At 42.3% G+C, this 25,998-nt stretch overlaps 1 protein-coding gene across 1 annotated transcript in view; it reads left to right on the top strand.

Moving 5' to 3' along the window:
• The window catches only part of ISX (intestine specific homeobox), a 31,301-nt gene extending 7,063 nt beyond the window's left edge, over positions 1-24,238 (top strand). The window contains exons 2-5 of the mRNA XM_064154806.1: positions 1,287-1,529; positions 18,159-18,310; positions 23,212-23,328; positions 24,002-24,238. Coding sequence (XP_064010876.1) covers positions 1,287-1,529; positions 18,159-18,310; positions 23,212-23,328; positions 24,002-24,238 — 749 coding nt within the window. The remainder of the gene's footprint in view (positions 1-1,286; positions 1,530-18,158; positions 18,311-23,211; positions 23,329-24,001) is intronic.
• Positions 24,239-25,998: the final 1,760 nt, after the last annotated feature.

Genomic DNA, 25,998 nt, shown 5'->3' with positions numbered 1-25,998 from the left:
TTGTTTCTGGACAGCCAAGCCTGAGCCTTGATCACATCTTTCAAATGTAGTATAAAGCATTCAGAATTGAGGCTTATGGTGAGGGTTTAATGTAGAAAAGAACAGGTAAGAGAATGGGAGGATTGGCATACCTAGCTTGGGATGCCATTAGCCACAGCCCACTTGCCTTGAACCATGAAGCTTCCCATCATGTATGTCCACTATATGGCTTTTAAAGGTTCACTGTATGGCTTTAAAGATTCACTTACCTTTGTAAAGAAAAGTAAGGACTCAAGACATTCATGAGGGCAGAAGACTAACCTGAAAAATCTTTGCAGTGCCCTTGCTACACACAGAGATTATGGTGTTAGTAATACGGCAACACCAAGGAAGAGGGAAGACCGTGGCTTCTTTTCCATCACCATTCAGGTGTTCTAGCACATGTCACCACTGGTTACCTCTAAGCTGCCACTGAGGTTGTTTATAATGCCCACACTCAAATCTAAGCTAACCTTATGTCTGCAATTCATGAAAATGGGGCAATATGCTTCACTCTCATGTTTGTCCTGTTATGTTTTTTCCTGTCAACAAGAGGATGGAAGTGATTTCAGGAAGATGAGCTGGCTATCAGTACCTTCCTAACTACCACCAGTGTCACCTGTCACAAAAGCAAGTGGCATATATTGGCAGCCTGGGCAAAGGCAGCCATTAAAATTATCCAACACTTATATCTGAGTAGCAGGCAGCCCAGGTGTAGAAGAACAAGGAACTTGAACTGAGGAAGACTTTAAGCCTATTATTTGGTCCATTTTCCTATAGGGTAGATGTACCTACAGCCAATGTTTATAAAAGCCTTTGGCATCCAGCACATTCTACCACACTCTTGCTGACAGATTTTCAATGAAGCTCCATACCTGCTGTACTTCTGGGTTCTTCAGTAAAGGTAGCCACCACTTAGGAAATCTCAGCTTCCCCATTGATATCCTGATCATTTGACCATGTGTCTTTTTATGTCCTTTTATGAAAATCTCCCCCAAGGAACATTGCAAGTTTTAAGGTGAAAGAAAGCAGAGAACAGGCTAGATTTTGGGCTCGAACTCACCACGACCATGCCCCTGCAACACAGAGTCATCTTGGCATTGATGCACAGCACAGAAGGGTTAAAGCCATTTGAAATATGATCAGGTTTGAATGGCAAAATTATCTAGACCACAGCCATGTTGAGTTTTTTTTCTTCACACAAACTCAAAGGTGTGCTGAATGACAGCTGCTTTATTCAAAGCTGTCTTGTGTTATGTCCTTCACAGATTCCCTCAGCAGGAGTCAGTTAGACTGTGACTTATCATCAGCCAAAATGCTTTTCACTGGCACATGTGCTACATCCATGGCCAGGGCAGAGAAAGTACAAGTAGCTTACTGCAGAAAACCTGCTGACAGCCCAGCTTCCCTCCTGGTTGAGGACACAGGACATGAACACCTAGCAGGCAAAAGAAAACATGAGGAAGAAGAAGATCAGCTATGTCATTTCCCTGTGGACCATCCACTTCATGGTAAGTGCTTCTCTCATAGAGTACCCAAAAATACATCTGTCATTTTTAATGACAGCTAACTACAGCCACTGCAAGTATTTCTACTTTAAGCTCTATTTCTACTTCTGGTTGAGTAACAGAGACAGTTCTCAAGTCTCACCATCAAAAACATAGAAACCCACCCTCTGAGCTAAAAATCTAGCTCACACCTGCCAACTCTGACTATTCTAGTCAGAGGGACTGCTTCAAGTGTTTATTGATCTCCGACATAGGGTGGCAATCTACAGAGTGACCACATTCAGCAGCCTCCCTCCCTGGGTTGTGCAATGCCCATTTCCTGGTAAATGTTCATTGCACAATGTGGGGAGCAAAGCTGCTGAACATGCCAAATCAGCTCAATGTGTTCTGTACACCTTGGACCCACTGTAGGGGTGATGAGGAGGTCATCAGAATGCACACAGGCCAACCATCAATGCGCAATAGGTCTGGCACGCAGGATGCGTCAGGTTCAATTTTCAAGCCTGACCATGTTGGTAGGTCTGCTCCTTTCAGGAGTGGTGAGGACTGGTAAACAGCAGTCTACTAGTCAAAGCAAAGGACAATATAAATACACTTGGCTGATACTTTGCACAGAGACTTTAAGCTAAGCAAAATGCATGACGCTCCAACAAGTTCTTAAAAGACAGTTTGCAATTTATGAGTAGTATGTGACAAAAACTGCTCTAAGTTCTATGAGTTTTAGGGGAGGTTCATACAGGTTGTCATACTACACTTCAAAGAACAAGCTCTCAAAAGCAGCAACAAGCTGCTTCCTGCATCGTTTGTTATTCACTCCTTTCTGAAAGAAAAACCAAAACCAACCAAACAATCTACAATTTCGATTAAGTGCACTGAAGGCTCCCAGTGGGCTCACATGACTGCAGATGCAGGACTACACATCTTCCTCAGCCCATACTCTGCAGTGTGGCAGAGTAAACATTTCTCTGTGTGAAATACATTTGAAAGAAAAGAAGCCTTGTTCCTGCTGCTGCTTCTGCTACGGTATACATGAGCCTCGTGCCAAGCTTTTGTCATCTCCTTCTGCATAAAACAGCAGCTGTCTTGATGCAAAGAGAAGCCTGTAAGATCAGCCTACCTCTGCTCTGTAAGCTGCAAGCACCTGACAGCAGTAGAGCAAAATCACATTGCCTGCTGGCAGAGGAGCCAGGATTGTATGTGTCTGGCACTTGGAGTTGCCTGTGAGTGCTACAAAAGAGTATATTTCATGAAGGAGGGAGTCTCCAGCCATGGGCATCACACCAGAGCTAGGAGGTGTCTTTTCCAGGATGAGAGAGGAGGGAGGTAGCTGTCCTGACTCAGTGCTTAGCTTCATTGACCAGCGCAGTGGTCGGTACCAGCCTCATTATTAAAGCAGGGGTGAAGCACGTAATTATCTGCTCAAAACTGAACCAAGCTGAGCAGGCATTTTCAATGGCAACTTATATTTTAAAGGCATTTTTTTAATCCCTGTGTTCCCTGGAGGCAGTGGGGTTTTGAAACCAAGCAGAGGTTTAATGATCTGCCATTTTCTAGGCTACTGGTTCCTGCAGTTGCTGAGCCTTTGATGGAAACTGACTGAAGGGGGAAGGAGGATCCTGAAGCACTTGATTGGCATTTTGCCCATGGTGCACAAACAATAATGTTTCGGATCTCGATCTTGTACTGTTCCATTCTTAGCAGAGAGATGGAGGCCTGAACTTAAAATCTTTCCCAACACCATAAGCTTCATCCTCTACCTCATGCTGGGGGGAAGAGTTGGTAGTTCTTTTTCTCCTTCCTCTAACTGTGAGTAGAGTCATCTTTCCCAGATGAGGTCACCATCATTGCCTGAAGAAGAGGCAAACTGTGCCATCCCTGGAAGCGTATTGTAATCCTTACAGTTCGAGTTGACAGCAGATGAATTTCTGTTTCCATGCCTGTTGACACTGTGGTACTTCAGACACACTTTTGACAGGGCAGTTAAAGGCTGGTTACAGTCTAACAAGGCACCTGGGCAGTGCCAAATGCACATAGCATATGCCACAGATGTGTCCCCAGGACCTCCTCCACATCCACAAGAAGGATGCCTTCAAGCACTCAGAGGAACAGCATGAACCACAGCAGCAGGAGAGCTTCCTGACAAAAAAGGTGTCAGAAGTGCTGGGCCAGGCATTCCCTCACTTTTTTCAAAGCCTGCTTTTATCTATAGGAAACACCTGCATAATTTGTGAGGAAGGGCACTAGACTCTGACTAAGTATACACTTCTGTGTGATTGTCAGGGAGCAGAAGAAATCAAGTGTGACTTTGGAGGTGGGAGGGCTGGGGTTCAGTGCTTTTTTTGGATAGAAGAAAGATGAAGAGGAGGCTATGACAATGTGACCTTCATGGGCAGGTGGTCTGAGCTAGCAAGAGCACCATGGCTGTGGCCATGAGTGTGGATGAGGAGTGTATTTCCAGGGAACCCTGTAAAAGTGTAGTGTTCCTTAAAACTGTGCTTTCCCCCATAAGCCAGCCCCTACAATTCAGTGGTTTATGAATGCAGTGTCATTTAAGCTACACACATTTATGTCGTTATCACAAAAGATTTGCAGGAAGCAATGCCTCTTGCACTTTGAACTTAGAGGCTGCATTGTAAGCAAAAAACAATGAACAAAAAAAAAATAGAGAAAAGCTCTCATATGCTAGTGAGAGGCTGATAATGAGATTTAGTTTTTCTAAGCTTCCATCTGAATTTGGAAGCCTTCTGAATTTTGGGTGTTTTCATCTGTGAGCTCCTGCAACAAAAACTCAGCAGAAGTTTTCAGAAAACCTGGTTGCTATTTTTTTTTTCACGAAGCAACACTGATATAACCCATTTTAGAAGGAGACCATTCTGAGATGGGTCCTACTTTGGAGCTGTGGGTACAAACTCTACTTGAGCTAGCTCACTGTGATTGCCATTTTGCTAGGTGCAAGCACCATTGGTGCAAGACTCTTCAAAACTTAAGAGCAAGCAGGGCAAACTCTTGTGGATGTCAGTGAGCATCACTGCAATATTATGTTCATGCAAACACCTGTTCCAGTGAGTTCTTCAGGACCAGGGAACACTCTCACACATGGGTACTGCCCCCTCCATCCAATGAAATACTTCATTATAGCTTAACACTAAAACCATAACAAAAAAGGTATACTGGAAACCACAATACCTATGGCTCACCTGCTACAGCCATAGGGAGAAACTACAATGCTGGATAAGACATAACAAACAATGCCAAGCAGCTCAAAGGGCAGGCTGTACTCACCCTATCCCACTGGCCAGCAGAGCTCCTGAGATGCGTAGATAGCAGAGCTGGTCAGATGCCGTCTCAGAAGATTGGCGTCCCCGGTGGGAAACACACTATTGTGGTGGTCAGACTGGTGATGCTCCAGCTCACCTACTCACCCTCTCAGTTTTCATGTGCCCAGAACTCCGTGACGTGTGCCCAGAATTCTGAACCAAGGAGAACCAAACTCCTCCTTTATTTCAGAATCTGTCACATATCATCTTTCCCTACTGCTCATGCACATACCTGCAAGCCCTGCTTCCCCCACATCTTCTCTCTAGTGTCTATTGACGTGGTGTAACTTCTGATCACACACAAACTAGCTCTTCCCTCTTACATGTAAATCCTGTAAAATCATGTAAATCACATAAAAATGTGTTCATGTAAATCCTGAGTTCCCACTTTCCTTTTAATTCCTTCCCTTCACTCTGTGTGATGCCCTAGTGTGGAGGGATTTCTTGCTAACAGGACATGAACTGATAAGCAATGAGCAACCCCGTGCTGCTTGAATCCATCTCAGAGGCAGGAAACCAGGCAGTGGATAACACCCCCCACATGCAGCTGTAGGGGGCAGAGTCAGCGAGCCGCAGGGGGCTGACCCTACAGGTTGTTTATGTAAATTGGCCTATCTGTACCTCACACATAACCTTAAGCCAATCTGTACTTTCCACATGCACCAATCTTAAACTAACTTATCTATGCATGCCTCTTCCAAGTAAGCATATAACTCACTGTAACATGGAAATAAACAGAGAACGATTATCTAACCATATTGGTTGTCCAAAGTCGTTACTCAGGGTGCAACGCTGGCACCCTAGGGACCTGACCAGCTCACAACAGCCAAGAACTGGAGCCTGAAAGGATTTCATATGTTACCCACAGATGCTTTGCTGGAGAGCGCCACGGACAAGATCCTAGCCTAGTTCAGGTCCTCAGGGACAATTCTTGTGTGTGTGCTTGTATACATTTGTGTGTGTGTGTGCACTGTAAGTATTTACAGCTAAAGGCAGCAGGTGAGCATGCCCATCACACACTGGTTCCAGTCCTCTGCTCCAGCCAGGGAGCAGTCAGCACCCTGGATAAGCCAGATAGCAACAGTAGCTTAAGACATCGGTAGATGGTTAGTCTTGTGAAATTTCTACTCTGGCCAATAATTAAAGTATAAGGTAGTCAAGGCTTTAATAAATGGAACTGGGTCCTAACTCCACCAGAGACTGGAGGTTTGAGGCCATGGGAAAATCAGGTCTGTGTCATGTCCTGCAGCTCATGTCTTTGTTATTCACTGTAGCGGAGGCTGCTGTAAGGAGTCAATATCACCCAAATATTTCCACAGCAGAAATCCTCTGCACATAGTAAACTGGGAGGTTGGGGTTCTTTTGAATTAATCTAATTGTTTTATTATTGTGGTAGCATCTTTGAACCCAAAGCATATTGACAAATTCTGGTGGCAATTATCATAAAGCTGCAGAAAACACAGAAATTATCTCAGTTCTGGAGAACTTCCAGTGTAAGTCATGTCCCCTCTGTACTGGTGCCAGCTGCAGGCATCTTTAGCTTAGTGTTCATGCTTTCTGTGAACACATAAATTAATTTGTATTGTTCATTTGTGGATAATATGGTCAAATGCACATATCCCTGTGAAGGAGCATGGTTTATCTCTTGCAGAACATTCTTTTACCCAATAGGCTGACTCATCTTAATGCATTTATAAAACCCCTAAGAGACAACAAAGCACTGTATACTGACAATCCCAGATGATATCAGCTGCACAGAATACACCAATGGAACTGGGAGAAATGACACAAGCATCCCATTGTCCTGCAGGGCATTGTCCTGCTTCCTCAAAAGAAACAATTCTCAAGGAAAAAGAAAGCAACAGGAAAAACATCAATGCCTCTCTATATTTTTGCTGCCATTAGCTATCTTACCAGTCTGATGGTTTCCAGTGTGAATAGCCCATTCAGCCCTGTGTCTCTGAAGTGCAGTATTCCTGTATACATTCAGAAATACAGCAGATAATTGACCTTGTTTTGGTGAGTTTACCTAAGGGATTGTTGAAATCTGGGTCTTTGTTTTTCTCTCTCTTTGAAGGCTGTTTTTAATCATGTCATGGATATTAAATCCTAGAATCAGAGAAAGTTTTGTGTTGGAAAGGTCGTTTAGTCCAACACTGTCTTTAAGTAATCAGGCTGCTTAGAGTACCATCCAACTTGACCTTGAATGTTTCCAGGCACTGGGTTTCTACCACCTCTCTGAGCAACCTGTTCCAGTGTTTTACCACCCTACTTGCAAAAACTGACTTCCTTCTACATAGTCTAAATATCCCCTCTTCTAGTTTAAAACCATTACCCCTTGTCCCAATTTAACAGGCCCTGCTATAAAACATTGCACCCATCTTTCTCTTCAGAGTGTTTAAAGATGACAAAAAGGTCTCTCTGGAGACTTCTCCAGCCTGAACAATTCCAACTCTCAACTTTTCTTCACAGAAAACGTGTTTCAGCTCTCTGATCATTTTTGTGGCTCTCCTTTAGACCCATTCCGTCAGGTTCATGTTTTTCTTGTGTTGAGGACTCCAGAGCTGGACACAATACTCCAGGTGAGGGTCTCATCAGAGTGGAGCAGAGAGGCAGAATCACCTGTTGGTCATGCTGCTTTTGAAGCAGCCCAGGGTACAGTTGGCCTTACTAGCTGTGAGCACACAATGCTAGCTCATGTCCACCATTATATTCACCACCACACCTGAGTTTTTCTCCTCAGGGCTCATCCCAATCCCTTCATCCTCTAGTCTGTATTGAAGGCCCACTTTTCCAACCTGTCCAGGTTCCTCTGGATGGCATCTTATCCCTCGAGAGGGTTAACTGCTCTCCTCATATTGGTGTTGTCTGCAAACCTGCTGAGGGTGCACTCAATCCCACTCTCTCTGTCACTGATGAAGATATAAAACAACACTGGTCCCAGTATGGACCCCTGAGGGCACCACTTGTCACCCATCTCCATCTGGACATTTACCTATTGATCTAGTGTTTGACCTCTGGATGCAACTGTCCAATCAATTCCTCATCCATCAAACAGTCCATTCGCTGAATCTATTTCTCTCCAATTCAGGGAGAAGAATGTTGTTGGGGACCATGTCAAAGACCTTAGAGAAGTCCAAAGAAAAGACAAACATAGCTCTTCCCTTGTCCAGTGATGTAGGCACTTCCTCATAGAAGGCCACTAGGCTGGTCAGACAGTTGCTGCCATCAGTGAAGTCACGTTGGCTGTCTCAAATCACCTCCCTGTCCAGTAGGTGCCTAAGTGTAGCTTCTTGCAGGATCTATTCCATGATTTTCCCAGGCACAGAAGTGAGGCTGACACATCAGCAGTTGCTGAGGTCTTCCTTTCTACACTTTTCAAAAATGAATGCAATGTTTCCCTTCTTCCAGACAGCAAAGACTTCACCTGACTGCCAGGACTGGGCAAATTTCATGTCAACTCCATCATCCAATTCTCTCAGGTCCCATAGTCCTATGTATTTTTCCATTCCTCAAATAGTCACAAAACAGATCTTGTCTTACAATGGGAGAGAATTTGCTCCTCCAGCCCCATCTTACAGTCTATCAACTCAGGGGGTGTGAAGAGGGAGGTTACCAAGGAAGGCTAAGGCAAAAAAAGTTAAGTACCTTGACACTCTCATCTGTTGTTACCAGCTTGCCAATAACAACATGCCTAAACAACTAAGCAGTGTCTCTATACCCTTCCCACTATATATGTCCCTGATTCCACTGGCTGTGCATTTCCTTCCTGCCTTTAAGTTTGACCAGGAGATCCTGATTCAGCCTTCAGGGTCTCTTGCCTTTCTTGCCTGATTTCTTACACCTGAGGACAGAGAGCTCTTCCACTCTCTGGAAACCAAACTTACAGATCTGCCAGCTCTGTTCTGCTCTCTTATTCCTGAGTAGTTTCCCAGGGGTCTTGTTGACCAACTCCTTGAAAAGTAGGAAGTTTGCTTTCCTGAAATGCCTAAATAAAAGGCATGAAACTTGAATCCTGTACTCCTACTCTTCAGACTTCATTCACACAGAAGTCTTACTGCTGTAAATAAGCCCTGAGGAAAGCAAAGTTCTCAGAAGTTAGGGGGCTCTCATAAATTCTGTTTGTGTTATTTCTCCATAGTTTTGTTTGCCTTTGTTTGTTTGTTTAACACAAATGTTAGCATTCAATGATTTCCTCAAACAGCCCATTCTTTCCTGGAAAGTTTGGTTCCACAAGGTACATTATACAGGACCCAGTGGTTATTTCATTCCTGCCAGTCAAATTCATGTAATGTGACCACTTGTAAAGTTGATGGTACATGTCAATTAAGTTTACTTTAAAAGTCTTATTAGTAATTTTTGGCTCCTCCTGAATCATCTGAGAACTCTTCATTACGTCCTTGAGATTTGGTGCTTTTAATTACTGCTCTTTGAAATTGAGGTCAGGCTTTTTACCTACTGTGTTAAAAAGTGCTTTACATTAAAGCGGGAAAGAACAGAGGCTACATACTAAAATAATGATGGAGTGATGATTTCTTGGAGGGAGTGCAGACTCTGAGGCAGGGATGTAAACAAGCATGCCTGATTGATGTCTAGTGGTTTTCAGGTACAAACAACCACAAAGAGCAGGAATAAAGTAGAAAACAAACTATCTGTGCAACCTGCAATAAGCTCAGCTTTCTCCATGGGCAAATAACTGGTTTCTGACAAAGGTGGTTGACCAGAAAGTGCAGGAAGAGTAATGGGGAACCTATTTTCCTTGCTGAGGACTATTATTTGATTAGGGTAGCCACTGCTTTTAAGATGAAGTTTGGCAGCAGCTGAACATTCACAGGCAATATGAGTGTAATGGAGGAGTAATTGACTGATTATTGATGATATTTTCAAAAATTAGTATTGTTTATTAATGTTGATATTCAGGAGTCACACCAACTACTTTTTAATAATAATTGGTTCTTCACACAGTCATGGAAATGTTATACAGAGGAATAACTGGACCCAGAAATAACTAGCAAAGATATATAAACATTAATTGAACTCAATTGAACTGGAAGGGGAAGTTCTGGTAGTCAATACACCACTTGCAGTCAATACACTACTTGTCCACTAGATGGACTCAAGGAGCATCTTTCTGCTTATGGCAGAAGGCAGTGGTGAATTACAAGAGGCTTTAAGTATTTACTCACAAAATATTATTTCCCAACTTGCAGGGCTAGCTACAGCTTCAGACAGTACCCAAAATGCTTTCAGGGAATTATGTTACTGTCTTGTCAGCTGCTGAGACTTGATTCTTCCCAGGCTTCAGAGTGCTGGGGAAAAGAGGCAGACAATCTCTGACCTATCTTTGCTCCTCTGGATGATTTATATATCTCCAGGACTTCTCATCTTGGCAGGTGTAGGCAGGATGTCTTGCAATGTGCAGTCTTAGCATGAAGTCACACTGGTTATGCAGGCCAATGGCATGGAGGCATTCAGGGCTTATTCCTGGGAAACTCAAGGCAGTGGAGTTTCCAGGCAAACAAACTCAGAGCATCAGACTTTGTTACTTTGTGACAGAGCCAGCTTATAGCTTAGCATAGCATGGCAAGATGCAGTAAGGCAGTATACTGTCAGCAACAGAGAGCAATAACAGCAGGCATCAGCAGGCATGAATACAATGGCAGAGCACATTGCATTACCTGCTCAACTCTTTTCAGCAACACGGCCCATGACTAATGGGCCTTGGACACAGAATAACCAATCAGAATGGCAGTTAGCCAAGCTTGACCATATTAGGTGAAACCATAGGCTTGCTTTACCCAAATTTGGGGAAAACATAGGCCTTGCACAAGACAGGCACAAGCTAAGTGTGTGTATCTTGCTTACCGTGGGATGAAAACAAGTCTGGGCAGGCCAGAATCCTTAGACTCAGTGACTCCAGGATCTTTGTCCTCTTTCTCACAGTTGCTTCTCCCCAGAACAGAAGGAGGGAGAGCAGAAAAACATGCCTGGGCAAGCCAGGACATGTACAAGCCTATTTTGGCCTGCTCAGGCCTACCACTACAATGAAATCTTCAGATTTAGCCAACTGGAAGAACTACACATATGCCTGTCCCAAATCCACTGTGACCTGAGGGAATTCATGAAGATGCAGGTCGCTTTTTCTAGGTAGACAACTGATACCAAATGGTGGGAACTAACACACACCCCTGTCAGTTGGCGTTTCTCAAACCACGTCCTGCATTCTTCTTTTGCCAGGTATTTTGCTGACCTCTATACTATAAGTTTGGCACAGAACCGTTTTAGGGCAGCAACAATTGCAAACACTAAGATTTTACTGGTAGATGGGAAGGGTTGAATTCACCAGAGGCTCAGGCTGATAGTGAGCACAATCCTCCACGATGAACTGTCCACAAGAATGGCTTCATATATACTACCTACTCTTTGCCATCTCCTCTGACAAGCAGACTCAGAAACTCCCCTGGCTGCCACAGCACAGCTTGGAGTTTTTTTTTTAGCATTCCTGCTTATATCACCTGAAGTCTGTTCCTCTCTGCATGTCAGCCTTGCCAGCAGGTGGTCAGGCACTGTGCTCCGCACCAGGATGGAAGCAACTCTCTTTTAAGGAGTTGTGGACTGAAGGGAAGTCAAGCCTTTAAAATGTCAAGTTGTGCTTCTCTTCCACACCTGAACAGGCAGCCACTGGGTGCTAAAAGCTGGGTTTCATTAGGATGAGGTGCTATCCAGAGCACATGGTACCCAGCCTCACTGTCTATGCCAGCCCTTCCTAAAAGAAGCTGAAAAGTCACCTTAACAAGGATTAGCCCCACTGCCAACAAACAACCTAAATACTGCAACACAAACCCTTTTGAAAGCTGTGAGCCACCTTTTAAACTAGCAGAGGGACTGCCACAGACCCATCTCTGTACACAAACAAGAATATTTTGTCTCGATGCCATCAGCACTCTGTAATAACTCTTTGATAGAGTTGCAATTGTCTTTGGTTTTTTTTTGCTATGGGCTTTGCTGCCATAAGCAGATTGTCACCACAAGAGAACAACATTCAGAAAAGCTATGAGAAGGAGCTAACTGGGAGACCCACATGTTGTAACTGGTTGAATTAACAAGAAGAGAGAGGGGGAAATATTTAAAAGAGGCTAAAAACTAAAACCAGAATTTAACCAGATAAGATTAGGTTCTTTTTTAACACCCCTAAGTTTGTTTCTGAGAAACAAATGATACAGTCAATGTTCTGCACAAACTGAAAAATATTTCTTGGAATAAGCAGCTTAAGCCAATTGCTTGCTTATGTAGCTGTTTTCTCTCTTCTTGTCAAAGCAGCAGCAAGATCTTTGGATCTAGTTATCACATAGCATGAGAGTGTGTCTGTCCAGAAGTCACAAAGAGAATTGCAGCAAGATAAATTGATCCTACCAGTTTTCATCTATCTAGATTATATACTCTGAAGCATATATGTATTGCACTTGCTTCCAGCCCATCTCTTGGATCTCTAGCCCCTTATCCCTCCAGTGTATCCCTCCACCTATGCAATGAGACCAAGTAGGCTTGACACAGCCTTAGCTTATTAATGGACTAAGTGCAGATGGAAGATGCCATTGCAAAAATCTCCCTGAGGTAGCATTTATCTAGTTGGTTCAGGTATACAGGGAAGCTGAAAAACAGCAGTGCAAGGTGCACCATAGGCTAGTTGCCTACTGCAGACTGTAGTCCTGAATGCATTTGCTCAAGCCTGCCTTTGTTGCAGCTGTACATCTCTCACTTAGAAAACACAGGTACAAGAAGTAGTCTTGGGTATTGATTTGCTCATACTTCTAATATCTTGTAGCTGTGTTATACTGAATAGTGAAAGTAAGACATAATATGCTAAGCTAAAATTGTGTAAATAAGAAATTGCTAATCAAATTCCTTGAGCTGAGTTTAGTATTAAAGCCTTAAGTTCCTTTACTCTTTAGGAAAGGAATGATGGAGGCACTCCTGTACATGTGGATATACAGAGGTTAGAGATAAAACAAAGCAATCTGAGAGGGACCTCTGGGAGACCATCTTGTCCAACCCCAGCTCCCAAGCAGGGCCAGCTTCAATCAGGTTGCTTGGACCTTTGTCCAATCAAGCTAGAGTGTCTCCAAGGAGATACTTTCCATACTCTTCAGGCCCACATCAAAATACTTTCATGGTAAAAACATTTTTTCCTATTATGTAGTTAGGATTTTCCCTGCTGCAAGTTGTACTCATTGGTCTCAACCCTTCACTGAACACCTTCAAAACCAATCTGTATTTCTGCAAAAATCAAATGCTTGAATTTGTTCTAAGTCTAGCCTAATAATAAATCCACATCTGCAGAGGCCAAATGTTGCCTGTTACTGAATTTAAAGAAGCTATATTGCTTTATCAGCATGTTGGATCTGGCCCTTCCAATGTCAACAGTAAGGCAATGTATAGACAGCTGTATCTCTAAGCATCTGCTAATGCTGACATATTTAGCTGCCTGGTATTTTCAGGCTTGGTTTCAGCATCAGCTAACCTGCAAATGACTTTCACAAAGTACAAAAGCACACTTGAATATCCCCAGTTTTTACATAGAAAAAAGCTCAGGAAACTCAGACAGACTTATTTCCCCAGAGATGTTAGAGCCACGTTTGTAAAGCCAATGTTACACTTCCAACACTTTCTAGTCTTATATCTTCCACCCACATTCTTTATTAGACTGTAATTCTGAATGCTGTTGTTTGCTATGGGATCTCTAAGCTAAGGTCCCAAGGCAAAGGGAAGTATCAAAGCTACAGTCAGAGAAAGTTTCATCTTGTAAGAGAAAATGTTAACACAGAGTCTCAGATGTTCTGATATTTTTATAGGTTGTTCTTTTTATTTTATATAGATATATAAATTAAAAAAGAAACAAAACCAGAATGACTGATTACTTGTTGGGGAAAAAAAATGCACATTTCTAGATTTTTCTACTGGCAAAAACCTTGATTAGTTCACAGAAATCTATTTTGCTGGCAATTTAAACTTCATTTCCAGTTGAAATCAAAACCTGTCCTTCAGTCTCTACTGGCCCATAGCTGGCCTCTTGTTATTGTATTTTTGTTTTTAATCTGATGAGTTTCAGCTTTGAAAAATCTGGTTTCAGTAGAACTGATGCTTCTGAGCACTGTGTAGACCCTCTCCTTACATAAGTCTATGGAGCAGTTCACCTTTCAAGAAGGAAAAACACAGAGGATATATGAGTGGACTGATAGGGAGTTCTTTTTCCCATCAATTCCCCACTCCATCTCCACCACAGTTTAAAATACTGTGCTGCTGAAGGCAGTATATCCAGCTCAAAGTTATTTTAAGATGGCCCAGCTCAACTAAGTTTCCTCCCAGACTTAGACCAGCTGTGCACAACCTTTGTCACCTTCTCCTCTATTCTCTATTTTATAGTCTTTGTAGGGTAGTCTTTGCCTCTCCTTCCAGACTTGTGATCTTCACTATGAGGTTTGTTCCACACCTTGACCCTGCAGAGATGGTATTGCATTGCAGTGTAGCAGCTGATCTCTTGAGTTTATCTAGGCTGATTAATCCAATGTACTCAGTACCAAGTGTCCTGCCAGCACCTACAATTTGTTATGCTGGTAGCCAAGGATAGACATCCACATCATCATCTCCGTCTCGGGTGCATAGGAACATACCCTCTATAAAGAGGTTCTGCAGCTAATAATATAAGCTATTCCTTTCTAGTTCAAGTAGTAGTTTTTTGTTTGGATAGCAAAACTCTTGCCTCAGCTTTGATTCTCTATTACAAAAAGGAGATGATAGCTGTCACCATATGTGCTTACAGGGAAGAACTAATCATTGCTGTTTGTATGGTGTCCGCTGTGATGAGGTCTGGTTCAGCTGGTCATTGGCTTTCACTTCAGTCCCATCATAGTCCTCTTCAGTGATATTAATTCTGCAGAGCCTGATTAATGTATGAGACAGGAAGAGTTTACACTGGACTAAATCATTATTTTTCTGTATTCTGGTGGAATATTAAACCATATATTTTTTATTATTATTATTTGGTGTGACATCTTACACTTCACAGTGTAGAAAGTTTCTTTCTTGCTTTGCATAGTCATGAAATGATATTGCAGATAATTTATCAAGTACTTTTTCATTTCAAAGTACATTGGGGTTTTTGCTAATTCAGAAACCTTCCAGGAGGTAAGCAGGTTTGCTCTCTTTCTCCTGAAAGCTTTCAGATTGATAGAAGGTATGTAGACTGCCCAGGCATATAAAACGTGTCAGCAAAAGAACCTTGCAGCATCCCACATCTTTATGTGCAGATGGGGCCACACAAGCAAGGGGGTGGTCACAGTTTGAGCTTGGATCTCTTGCTGCTCTCTTGAAATGCTGGATGTAGATTGCAGTTCCTTCCATGTTTGTTGAGCCACTCTTTTACCCTGGATAGAGACAGAAGCTCAGTTTAATGTTCAGGGAGATGTAGAGGACAACTCAGTGAGGCCCCAAATTTCTGAGTTCATGACAAGGTCAGGGCAAACTTAATTGTTGTCAGGATGTGCTATATGAGTTTTTCTGTGCAAGAGAAATACAAATACCATACGTTGTAATGAAACAAATGCAGCAGAAAGAATCATTGCTGTATGACAGAACATGATGTGCTTCACAAAATATCAGTTTGGTATTCAATCTTACCTGTCTGCAGTATCTCCCAGGAGGATATGAAGGCCACCCTCCACAGAGAGGTATGAAATGAAAATCTTCCAGACAAGAGACACCACTGTGAACATAGTCTGAGATTTGTATTCTCACTACCTGCATTTCCCTCTTATTCTATATAGCAATAGATCCCACCCACAATCATCTTCAGAAAAGTTCAAGTAGCTGCAACTTTGTCATTGAGGCTTCTTAGACAAGGGTGCCCATTGTTATCTTCAGCATAGATGCACAAACATATTCTCATTTCAGATCTCTGTCCCAGTAGAGCCAGCAAGATCCAACACAAATAATATTTTTCTCTTGGGGCAGAGGCTAGGACTGCAGTCAACTGCACTTTGATAGGCCAGTGAAAAGTCTAATGATAGGGACTTAACTGTGTTGGACATCAGCTCTATTAAGTTATTCCTGAGATATGAAAGTATTGACAGCATTTATGATAAATGACTCTCCACAGTCATTCTTGCATGACTACTTTCCTTTCAAGGTACATGAAAGGTTTAGGAAAGATGAAATATTCATAATGGAATATATTCACTCTTTAGCCTTGAGGTATTGTGTCATAGGTACCATCCTAACAAGTCAATGGACAGAATTTTTTATTCCATTATTTTCTGTATCAAAAGAACCACAGTGATTTTTTGACTGCAGAATGAAATATGTTCTCTTCTGATTGGCAGTAAAGTTTAGCCAAGGTGTTTAGATACCCTTCTCACTGCTTTTCCCAAAAGGTTATGTTCATGGTGGAGAGGAAAAAACAAAAAGGTGGAGAAAGAAAGTACAAATTCTCTTTGAGGGACTAAGGTAGCCTTTGCTGGCTAACTGGGCCTATTTGGAAGTGTATACATCTAGCTACATAGTTTGAATTAGTAGCTGTCATCAGAACATGGAAAACCCAAAGCATTCAAAAAGGTCATTTTCTTGAGCAACGTGGTGTCATTGCCAACCTCTTCAGTCATTGAGTAGCAAGCTCATGATAGTCACTAGTGATGTTAGATTTCTTATGCTCCTATAAGGATGCAGATTTCCAGATTCAGCAGAAAAAAAAATACTAAAAATAAAAATCTTTGCCTCACAACCCTTGGAGCATGGCTTCTGTGCTGGGTGTTCAGTGTCAGCTGGAAGGGATTTCATTTGTGTATCAGAGTTCCAGCCTTTGGACAAGTCTGAACTCCAAATTCTACAAATCAGCTGTCCTAGAGATCACTTCTGTTGCTCATTTCTCCTCCTCCTTGCCAGATGTCAGCCTTTCTGGAATAATTTCAGAGAAACCCAGACCTTACTCTGACTTACACCAATTAGCAGGCAGAGTTCATGATTTAAATGAAAACATCCAGGTGTAGGAGGACATTTTCAAAGCAGTGCAGGAGTGCTGAGAGATGTCTTTGGTGTGATTACACAACAGCAGGTGAAGGAGCAGAGGAGCCTAAGAGCACGATAGCATCCACAGTTCCCCATGTGCTGCTCCATGGGTTTCAAGACCCTTATAGTTCTTAAGATTAAGCTTGTTTAGAAAGTCCACACATAACAACACTGCAAACTCAGACCTTATTCTGACTTAGATCAGTTAGCAAGCAGAGTTCACAGCCTAAGTAAAAAATCCAGGTACAGGAGGACATTTTCAAAGCAGTGCAGGAGTGCTGAGAGATGTCTTTGGTGTGATCACACAACAGCAGGTGAAGGAATAGAGAAGCCTAAGAGTATTATAGCATCCACAGTTCCCCATGTGTTGCTCCATGGATTTCAAGACCCTTATAGTTCTTAAGATTAATTTTGTTTAGTAAGTCCCCATGCAACGACAGTGCAGTCAAGAGAATATTGTGACTTTTCTTTGCAAAGTAATGGTTTTTAATGCCACTCTCACAAGATGGTGAAACAGTTGGCTGTTCCTAAATACTGCCAAGGGAATGGTACAGGAAGAGAGTAGTGGTCAGTCAGTGTGAAATGGTTGAGTTCTTACATTTTGGATATTCTTTGGTCTTGCTGAGATACAAGAGGAAAAAATTTATCAAAATTAGTAGTGTGCCAATGGAACAATAATACCTCAGAGCCTCAGGAAAGCTCAGTATGACCACTATGACAGAAAAAGATAGGGGTAGAAAATATATGTGCTGGAAGAAGGATGGTTTGTTAACAGGCACAAGAGCAGCAGCAAGACAAAATGGAGTATCTACTCTTTCATTTTATCTACATCAAGGGTTTCTTCACAATAGGCAACATGTGATGAGAAATTATCAACAGATGTCTTGATAATTGCTCCTGCATGTGTCAGGAGCAAAAACTGGTCAAAGGTTGATCCAATGCTAAAGGACTTTGATGACAAACAAATTTCAGGACTAGTGTAGTACAAACACACAGAGTTTTGTAGCTGTTGACATCCAGTGGATCCATAGAATTAGTACTGCAGATGGGCACTTTTGACTCACTCATTGAGTGATATGAGTTCATTTGCATTCGCTGTTGCATCAGGAGAGAGTCGGCTATGGTAAGTACATCTCTAGAAGGTGTCAGAGGTGCCATCCCAGCTGCAGAGCAATGACAGAAATTGCTATGAAGCTTCTTGTGGCCCTGTGGCTTTTTCCTACAAACTGTGATACACCTCTCCTTGTTTGCATAGTTGAGAGGAAAGGGAAACGGAGAATTCGGACGACGTTCACAGCTGAGCAGCTCCAGGAACTGGAGAAGATTTTCCAAGTGACTCACTACCCTGATGTCCACATTCGCAATCAACTGGCAGCAAAGATAAACCTCCCAGAAGCCAGAGTTCAGGTACATTATATCTCCAAAAGGCTATATTCACTACATCAATTCTTTATTCAGAGTACATTCCTAATAGTTTATGCCTGGGTGATAACATTAATGAAATACGTGACCTCTCTGTTACCTTACAGAGGAGACCAGTATCACTGTTCTCCTTTTACACAGGAGGAAAGAAAGATTTTTCAATCAGCTGGGACTAACCAAACTGGATTAATCCAAGGGTTAACAGGAGCTCTAAATGTACTAAATGCACAGCAAGTAGGAGCTACAGATGGTTATGAGCAACTTGTTGGACTTGTGTAGCTGCAAAGCAGCCATTTATGAAAGTATTTATTAATCATCTAGCAACCTTTTATAAACTAATGTACATCCAGGACAAACTGTCCATCTATCAAGCTTTTATAAACAAATGTACATCCAGGACAAACTGTCATCCACTTCCATTTTCAACAGTCTCCACAAATAAGTGAAAACAACTGCCTGGATCAGAATGCTTTCTTACTGTTCTGTGTTTTGATGTTACAGGCTATAAATGCCCTGGTGGCAATGTCAGTGCAGGAGGGAAACGAATCCAAGTCCCCCCTCCTCCAATCTGCAATGTAGTCTTCCTGACTGAGCTCATAATTGACCCCAAGTGTTTACTGCATATGAAATGTGATACATTAAAACATACATACCACTGTGTATTGGAATTCAGTGTTGTTTACCAGACGCTGTTGTGATGACTTTTACATGAGGCAGTTTCTGCACCTGGCATAATGCTAGAGTCATCACTGCTCTTCTATGCACATATCCCACTCAAAAAAAATCAAAGTTAAACACAGAGCATTCTATTGACTATGACATGCCTGGGATTATTGACTAACCATGGTGATACTGCTTCATAGTTAGGTGGCAAGGAGAATTGGAACAGCATAGCTGTAATGTGCCCATTAGCAATACCAGTGCACCCACAACACATTTCCAGTGGTATCAAGCACAAGCTGGGCTACTAGTCAGTGTTCCCAACTGAACAGAAAATCACATAAAAGAACAGGACAATCTTGTGCTTAAAAAGTTATTTATTAGCTCTAAGGGGAAAAAATAGAAAAGAGTTATCATGGGAAATATAAACCTGAGATGTATACAAAGGAAGTAAAAATACCCTCGTGTATGAATTGCAGATGGCAAAATCCCAGTTCAGGCAATGTAGCACATGACACAGGAAATTCTGCATTGGGCCTCATCTTGGCTAGTAAAGACAAAACCAGATACAGAAGTAAAAATGAGGAGCAACTTAGTTACAAATTGTTGTCTGGTTGGTTGATTGCGTTTGCCACACAAATAAAATAGGGTGCAAAGAATTTGTATATGCTCTTGGTATTTTGAAATAGTAGTTTTGACAGAACTAAAATCTGTGTAAATTAGAGAGAGAATTTATCTGGGGAAAAAAAAAGTGACGGATTATTGGGTAACTAAATGAAACATTTCATAACTGTGCTAAAGATTATGTCCTCTAGTTGAGAAACAAAAAGTATGATGGCCATGAAAGAGTTTGAGTGGATAGCTGGAAATGTAGCCCTGCAGGTGTGTATGCCTACATTTAACAACTTACAAAGAATGCTGGATGGTTAAACATTAGATACAAGAAATTATATTAAAAAATAATGAGCAAAGCAGAAGGCTACAGGCCACAAGAGTTAAAGATCATCAGAAACTCAACAGACTCCCATTAAGAACAAAAACAACCCAAAAAGTGTTATTTACAAAACCAGAGAGACTATCAAGAGTAATGCAGAAATGGCAAATGGCATCCATAATTTCTGCTCTATCCCTGGAAATATGTCAAGTAAGGTGGTAGAATTACATGGTCATGATGATGAAACACTTTTCCATAATGACAATGTTGACCACCAGTAGCTATGGGCAGATATTTTTAAACCCAGACATCTCGGTGACTTACCTCCAGTAGTTCTTAAAAAGCTGCTTTAGAAGCACTTTAGGCCATCAGCACTGACAATTAATCGGTCCTGGCACACATGAGACATTCCAGGGACCTTGAAGAAATCTAGTGTTGTGTCAGTACTCAAAAGGTAAAGAGGACAATCACATAATGAGTGGCTGTCAGCCTAACATTGACTTTTGGCAGAACAGTGATAAAGCTGATATGAGCCTCTGCTAATGAAGACTTTTTAAAAGAGTAATATATTTAAGGCTAATCAACACTGTTTTATGGAAAACAGGTGTAATCAAAGTCATCTTTTATGATGAGATTACTGAAAGGGTATATTTAAACCAGGTATAAGGAAGTAATTATTTATAATGAGGGTGGTAAGACATCAGAACAGGTTACCCGGAGCAATGGTGGATGTTCCATCATTGGAAGTGTGCTACATGAGGTTGGACATGATTTCGAGCAACCTAATCTAGTGAAAGATGTTCCTACTCACTGCAAGGAGGCTGGACTAGGTCATCTTTAAAAGATCCCCTCCAACCTAAAGCCAGTCTGTGGTTCTATCATAGAATCATAGAATCATAGAATCAAACAGGTTGGAAGAGACCTCCAAGGTCATCCAGTCCAACCTAGCACCCAGCCCTAGCTAATCAACTAGACCATGGCACTAAGTGCCCCATCCAGGCTTTTCTTGAACACCTCCAGGGACAGTGCCTCCACCACCTCCCTGGGCAGCCCATTCCAATGGCAAATCACTCTCTCTGGCAACAACTTCCTCCTAACATCCAGCCTATACTTCCCCCAGCACAACTTGGGACTGTGTCCCCTTGTTCTGTTGCTGGTTGCCTGGCAGAAGAGACCAACCCCCACCTGGCTACAACCTCCCTTCAGGTACTTGTAGACAGCAATGAGGTCACCCCTGAGCCTCCTCTTCTCCAGGTTAAACAATCCCAGCTCCATCTCTCTAACTTTGACAGCATGTCACTTAAGGTCCTGGCCTTGGTCCTGCACCCTGCATGGATTAAGAAAACAGAGCAGATCTAGTGTCAGCGGTAACAGAAAAATCTCATTCTGCAACAGGTGTCCAATTGCAAATGAGGACATTTCAAAGGTGGTCTCTCATAGGAATTATTTACTGATACAATGGTGAAATCCAACTACCTAATCAGTAAAATTTTAAATGACCGTGCTATGAAATGGTAAAAATAGGACGGAACTGGAAAAATAATGAAAATGCTGATTCTTTAGTAGAACATGCTCTCTGGGTCACTGGTTATGTGTCTATAAGAGAACAAAAACAGACAGTCTTGCAGAGAACAGATGGAAGCCATTCCTACAATATAGGCCACACTACTCTCCCTCTGCACTCTGATTTAGTCCTTGGCTGCTTGGAGAATCTGCTGACCACTGAAAGGGCAAGTGAGCCTTTTGTGATATCTCAGGCATGTCCCTCCCTGACTTTAGCACTGGTGTGGCTTTTGTGACACATGTGGGAATTCTGTGTGCTACCTGAGTGCCATAGCTCAGGAACACTGCAAAAATGAAGATTAGCAGCACTCAAGAATAAATAATATCGCTAACTTGATATCTGTGGTAGGTAGATCATGGAGGAATAAGTTTAAATCCTGATAGAGGAATTCAGGATGGAAATTTTAAAGGGTAAAGGTGATAGAGAGTGGGGAGGGGGGAAAGAGGTGGGGCAGAATGAGAAGTTCAATCTGTAATCACAGCTTTGCCTTTATAAAGAACAAATAAAACATCAATTTAGTGAGGACTTTATCCAATGTGCAGACTTTTGAAGGAGTACATCAGAAGCTGAATTTTGGCTTCAGTCTCCCCCTCCTCTCTCAATCACTTTGTCAGTGTTGAAGAGGAGTCATTTTTATGGTACCATTTCACCATATAATTGCTACATGGCAGAAAGGGAAATGAAGCAGTTTATACAGGCAAAGCAGTTCTCAAACACACACAAACCCAGAAAAACAAAACTCTTCTTTCAGTAACCATGGATCCTTCTAACTATCAGCAATATAGGAGAAGGCTTTTGATATTCCCATTACTTGCTGGGCAAGAGATGCAGAGACAACTGATCTGCTCATTATTTGGTTTAAAATACATACATGTTTTGATCACTAATCGATCATGTTCATGTGAATCACTTGTTGACATTCAAATAGCCAGCTCCCAAGCCAGCTAAAATCTACAGTCAAAAGGGAATTCAACTTTTCACAGCAATCCAGAAAGATGCACTACCATGGCTGCACAATAAATATCTGTGTGCCTTAGCCAGGAGCCAAACTGGTCAAATCAGCTAACTGACAAAAGAAACTCCACTGATAAAATTAGCTGTCTGATTTCTAGTGCAAAAGAAGATGGCAGAAAACAGACTTCTGAGTGATTTAGAAGATTTCATCCCCTTGGGTCTTTTGCTTAGGTTCCTTATGTGAATTTCAAAATGTTACCAGCTAAAGATAGGAAGAACCCTGTTACTACATCTCCACTAGGAATGCATTTTTACTGCAGCCCAGCAAAACATACAAGTGGCTCTTTTCCCAATCTGTTTACTTGGGAACAGGGTTAAAGGGCTCTGTCATGCAACAAATTGCACCTTCTAGGGAAAATGAAATGCCTTGACTGCTTGAAAGCTTTGACTGTGAAAGGATCCATTTTCCCAGGAGAGCCCTGGAGGATCTGCTACATGCTGGGGCACTGCCTCTTCTTGAACAGGGAGATTCTGGCTTGGCCATAAGCTGTGAGGGGAAAGAGGCTGTACTGACAGCCCAGGCATCCCATATGCTATGTAAAATGTGAAAGATGCTTTGTCAAACTCAATGTTTTCCTTTAGGTTCAGTCCCTGGTTCTGATGAGCCAGAGGTCAACTTTTTCCCACATTCAAGAAGAAAAGTAGCTGGAAGTGAGAAGTCCTTCCTTCATCTCTTGTTCAGTTCTTGGCCTTTCATTTCTTATCCATGTCCAGATCTGGTTCCAGAACCAGCGAGCAAAATGGAGGAAACATGAAAAAATTGGCAACTTTGGTGGACTTCAGCATCTGACAGAAGTTGATTTCATTCCTGCTCCCAAGTCAGATACCACAGTGAGTATTGGAAGGCTGTGTAAAAACCCAATGAGAGAAAGAGTGCTATCCTTCACTAGATCACCTCTTCACATCGGACTATCTCAGAGAAAGAGAATTGAAAGTGACAAAAATGGCATAATGCCAAAGAGAAATCCCAGCAAATCTGGTCAAAGAACACATTTCACCATTAAATTAAAACTGCTTTGTAAATATGCTGTGAGGTGTCTCTTGCAGGATGATTATTCCCTAATTTACTTCTAAATAACTCCCCTGTAAATCAAACTCTGATTCAAAATACCTTTACCATGAGAAGTTTCCTGAATGGGAAGAAATATGACATCTGCAGCCCCAACGCTGTGTTGGTTTACAGGCAGTATCTTTTTACAACATCCAGCCTTGCTAGGTTGACCAGCCCTTTTTACCCTTGACCCATGTCCTTGCCAAGTCCAGGACAGTTAATATTATCCAGGCTGGCACAAAGGCTCTTTCCCTGTCAGGAGATTTTCCATGACTAGAATAAAAGGGTATTTGGCCTTGCTCCCTGAATGACAACACATCAATGAGTTTGAGGGAGTTTATCCCTCTAAATTTTTCTTCCTAATTACTGAGCAAAAAATAAGGCTGATGGTAGATTGTATCTAACTAAAAGTCTGTATTGATTCACCTGAGACTGCATTTTTATTCTTGAAAGGCTCCTAGCTTGATGCCAAGAAAGCTGTCTGCTACCGTTCCTGCCATGGGACACTACTCACCACTGCAAGGGCAGCTGACAAGTGCCTGGCTGCCCAGCACGCTCTCCTTCGTCCCTTACCACTTGGAGCTGATGCCCTTCCCAAAACCATGCTGGCTCTTCAACGTCCTCCCCATTTATGGCACACCACTACCCCACAAATTGGAAAGGAGCAGTACCTGCACCAGCTTCACATAGAGGAGGGAGTGGGGGACTTGGGGGCGCACTTTTCTCACTCATGACTATTTTGGTGATGTGCCATTCTTCCACTCAAACAAGCTTGCCGGGAGGATGGATGAACTGTGGTGCAAGGTCAGCTTGCTACAGGAGTGGTAACACGAGTCGCTGCAGTGACAGCCTAGTGAACATGGGCAACAGCTACCAGGACCAGGAAAGGGCTTCTCATCTGCCTGAGGAGCAGCATGCTCTGTGAAAACCAAGCTGGTCAGCTGAGAGCTTCTCCTTGGTGGAACAGCACAGTGAGCACCTCTACAAAAGGACTGGGGTTTTAGCCCTGAGACGATGCTGGAAGACCTGAGTGTGCTGATCATAGAATCATAGAATCATAGAATCAACCAGGTTGGAAGAGACCTCCAAGATCATCCAGTCCAACCTATCATGGCTTGCCACAGGCAAGATGTCTGTGACAAAGTATGCGTAGTCCCAAGGACTAGCCAAAAGGACTTTCCTTCACAGAGTTAGATCTCCTACCCCATACATTTGGGTCCTCACATGCTGTGGAGTGCAAAGAACATGTTTAGACCACAAATTAAACTTTCAAGATACATTTCCCCCCGCCAAGTAGTCAATGAGGGAAGGCAGTGAGTTTAATTTGCTGTCTATATTTTTGACTTGAATAAAGGAGCATAAACACAATTCCAGCTGAAATATGACAGTCTTAGAGGGGTAGCAGTGCTGAGCTCTGGGTTGGTATCATGAGTCTCTGGAGGCAAGAGAATCTTTCAGCTTGTTAATTAAAATGCTTATGAGGAAGCCTCTCATTTTTTGACCTGAATTAAGAAAGCTCAAAAAACTCCATCAGAAACAATAACAAAAAGAGACAGCCTGAATCTAATCTACTAGACATAATAGGGTGCTATGACCCCACATTTCAGTTTAATTGGAGATCAATAATGAGATTGGCCTGCCCACTTATAAAATGTCTGTATGCCTTAATATTTACATATTATTCATCTCCTTCCAAAATATGTTTCTTTTTTTTTCCCCCTGCTTATTCAGCATCTAATCCTGCTACCACTAATGTCTGCACTGACTTTCACAGGAGGCACTATTGGAAAGCACTGTTGGAAGGGTTACACCATCTTCTGTCTCGCAGCCACAGCACATATTGCACGCTGACAGGGGCAGCTACTTAGCAAAACCATTCAAGTGTGCTCTCCTTCCTGGATATATCATTTGTAAGGGTGGCCATTCATGACAAAGCCCAAAAGCAAAGCACATCTTGACCCAAAGTCTTGATTTGCAGTCTCGTCTGTGCACATGGAGTGCTGTTAGGTTAATGACTCTGAATAAGTTTCTTACTTATGAGATCTCCTTGGCCAGACTGCAGCTGCCAGGTCTTCAGCCTTCTTCTGGCCACTAATTGTTAGTTACATAGTGAAGCACAGTGAATTGAGTTTTCTTGTTGTCTAGCCTGTACCAGTTTTCTGTGTACTTCAGGTTAGGGAGATCTGTAAGCTAAGGTGTAGCTGATTGTTGCAGGGGACAAGACAAATCCTACCTTATTTCATTTCACCAGGCCACAGCTATTCAGCACAAGTCAAATACTCAGTCTCCTTCCTCCTTATACAAGGCATTGTTCCCACACCTGCTTGGATCTTTATATCCTCTTCATCCCTGTCATCTTTTCTGTCATCTAAAGGACAGTTCAATCAGATAAAGGATTAAATCTCATCTCCAACAAAGGGGTTCAAGCACCTGACTATTTAAAATCAACT

Source organism: Pogoniulus pusillus, chromosome 15 (assembly GCF_015220805.1).
Source record: "Pogoniulus pusillus isolate bPogPus1 chromosome 15, bPogPus1.pri, whole genome shotgun sequence".
NCBI lineage: Eukaryota > Metazoa > Chordata > Aves > Piciformes > Lybiidae > Pogoniulus > Pogoniulus pusillus.
The sequence above is the reverse complement of the archived record's forward strand: the minus strand, read 5'-3'. Positions and strand labels throughout refer to the sequence as shown.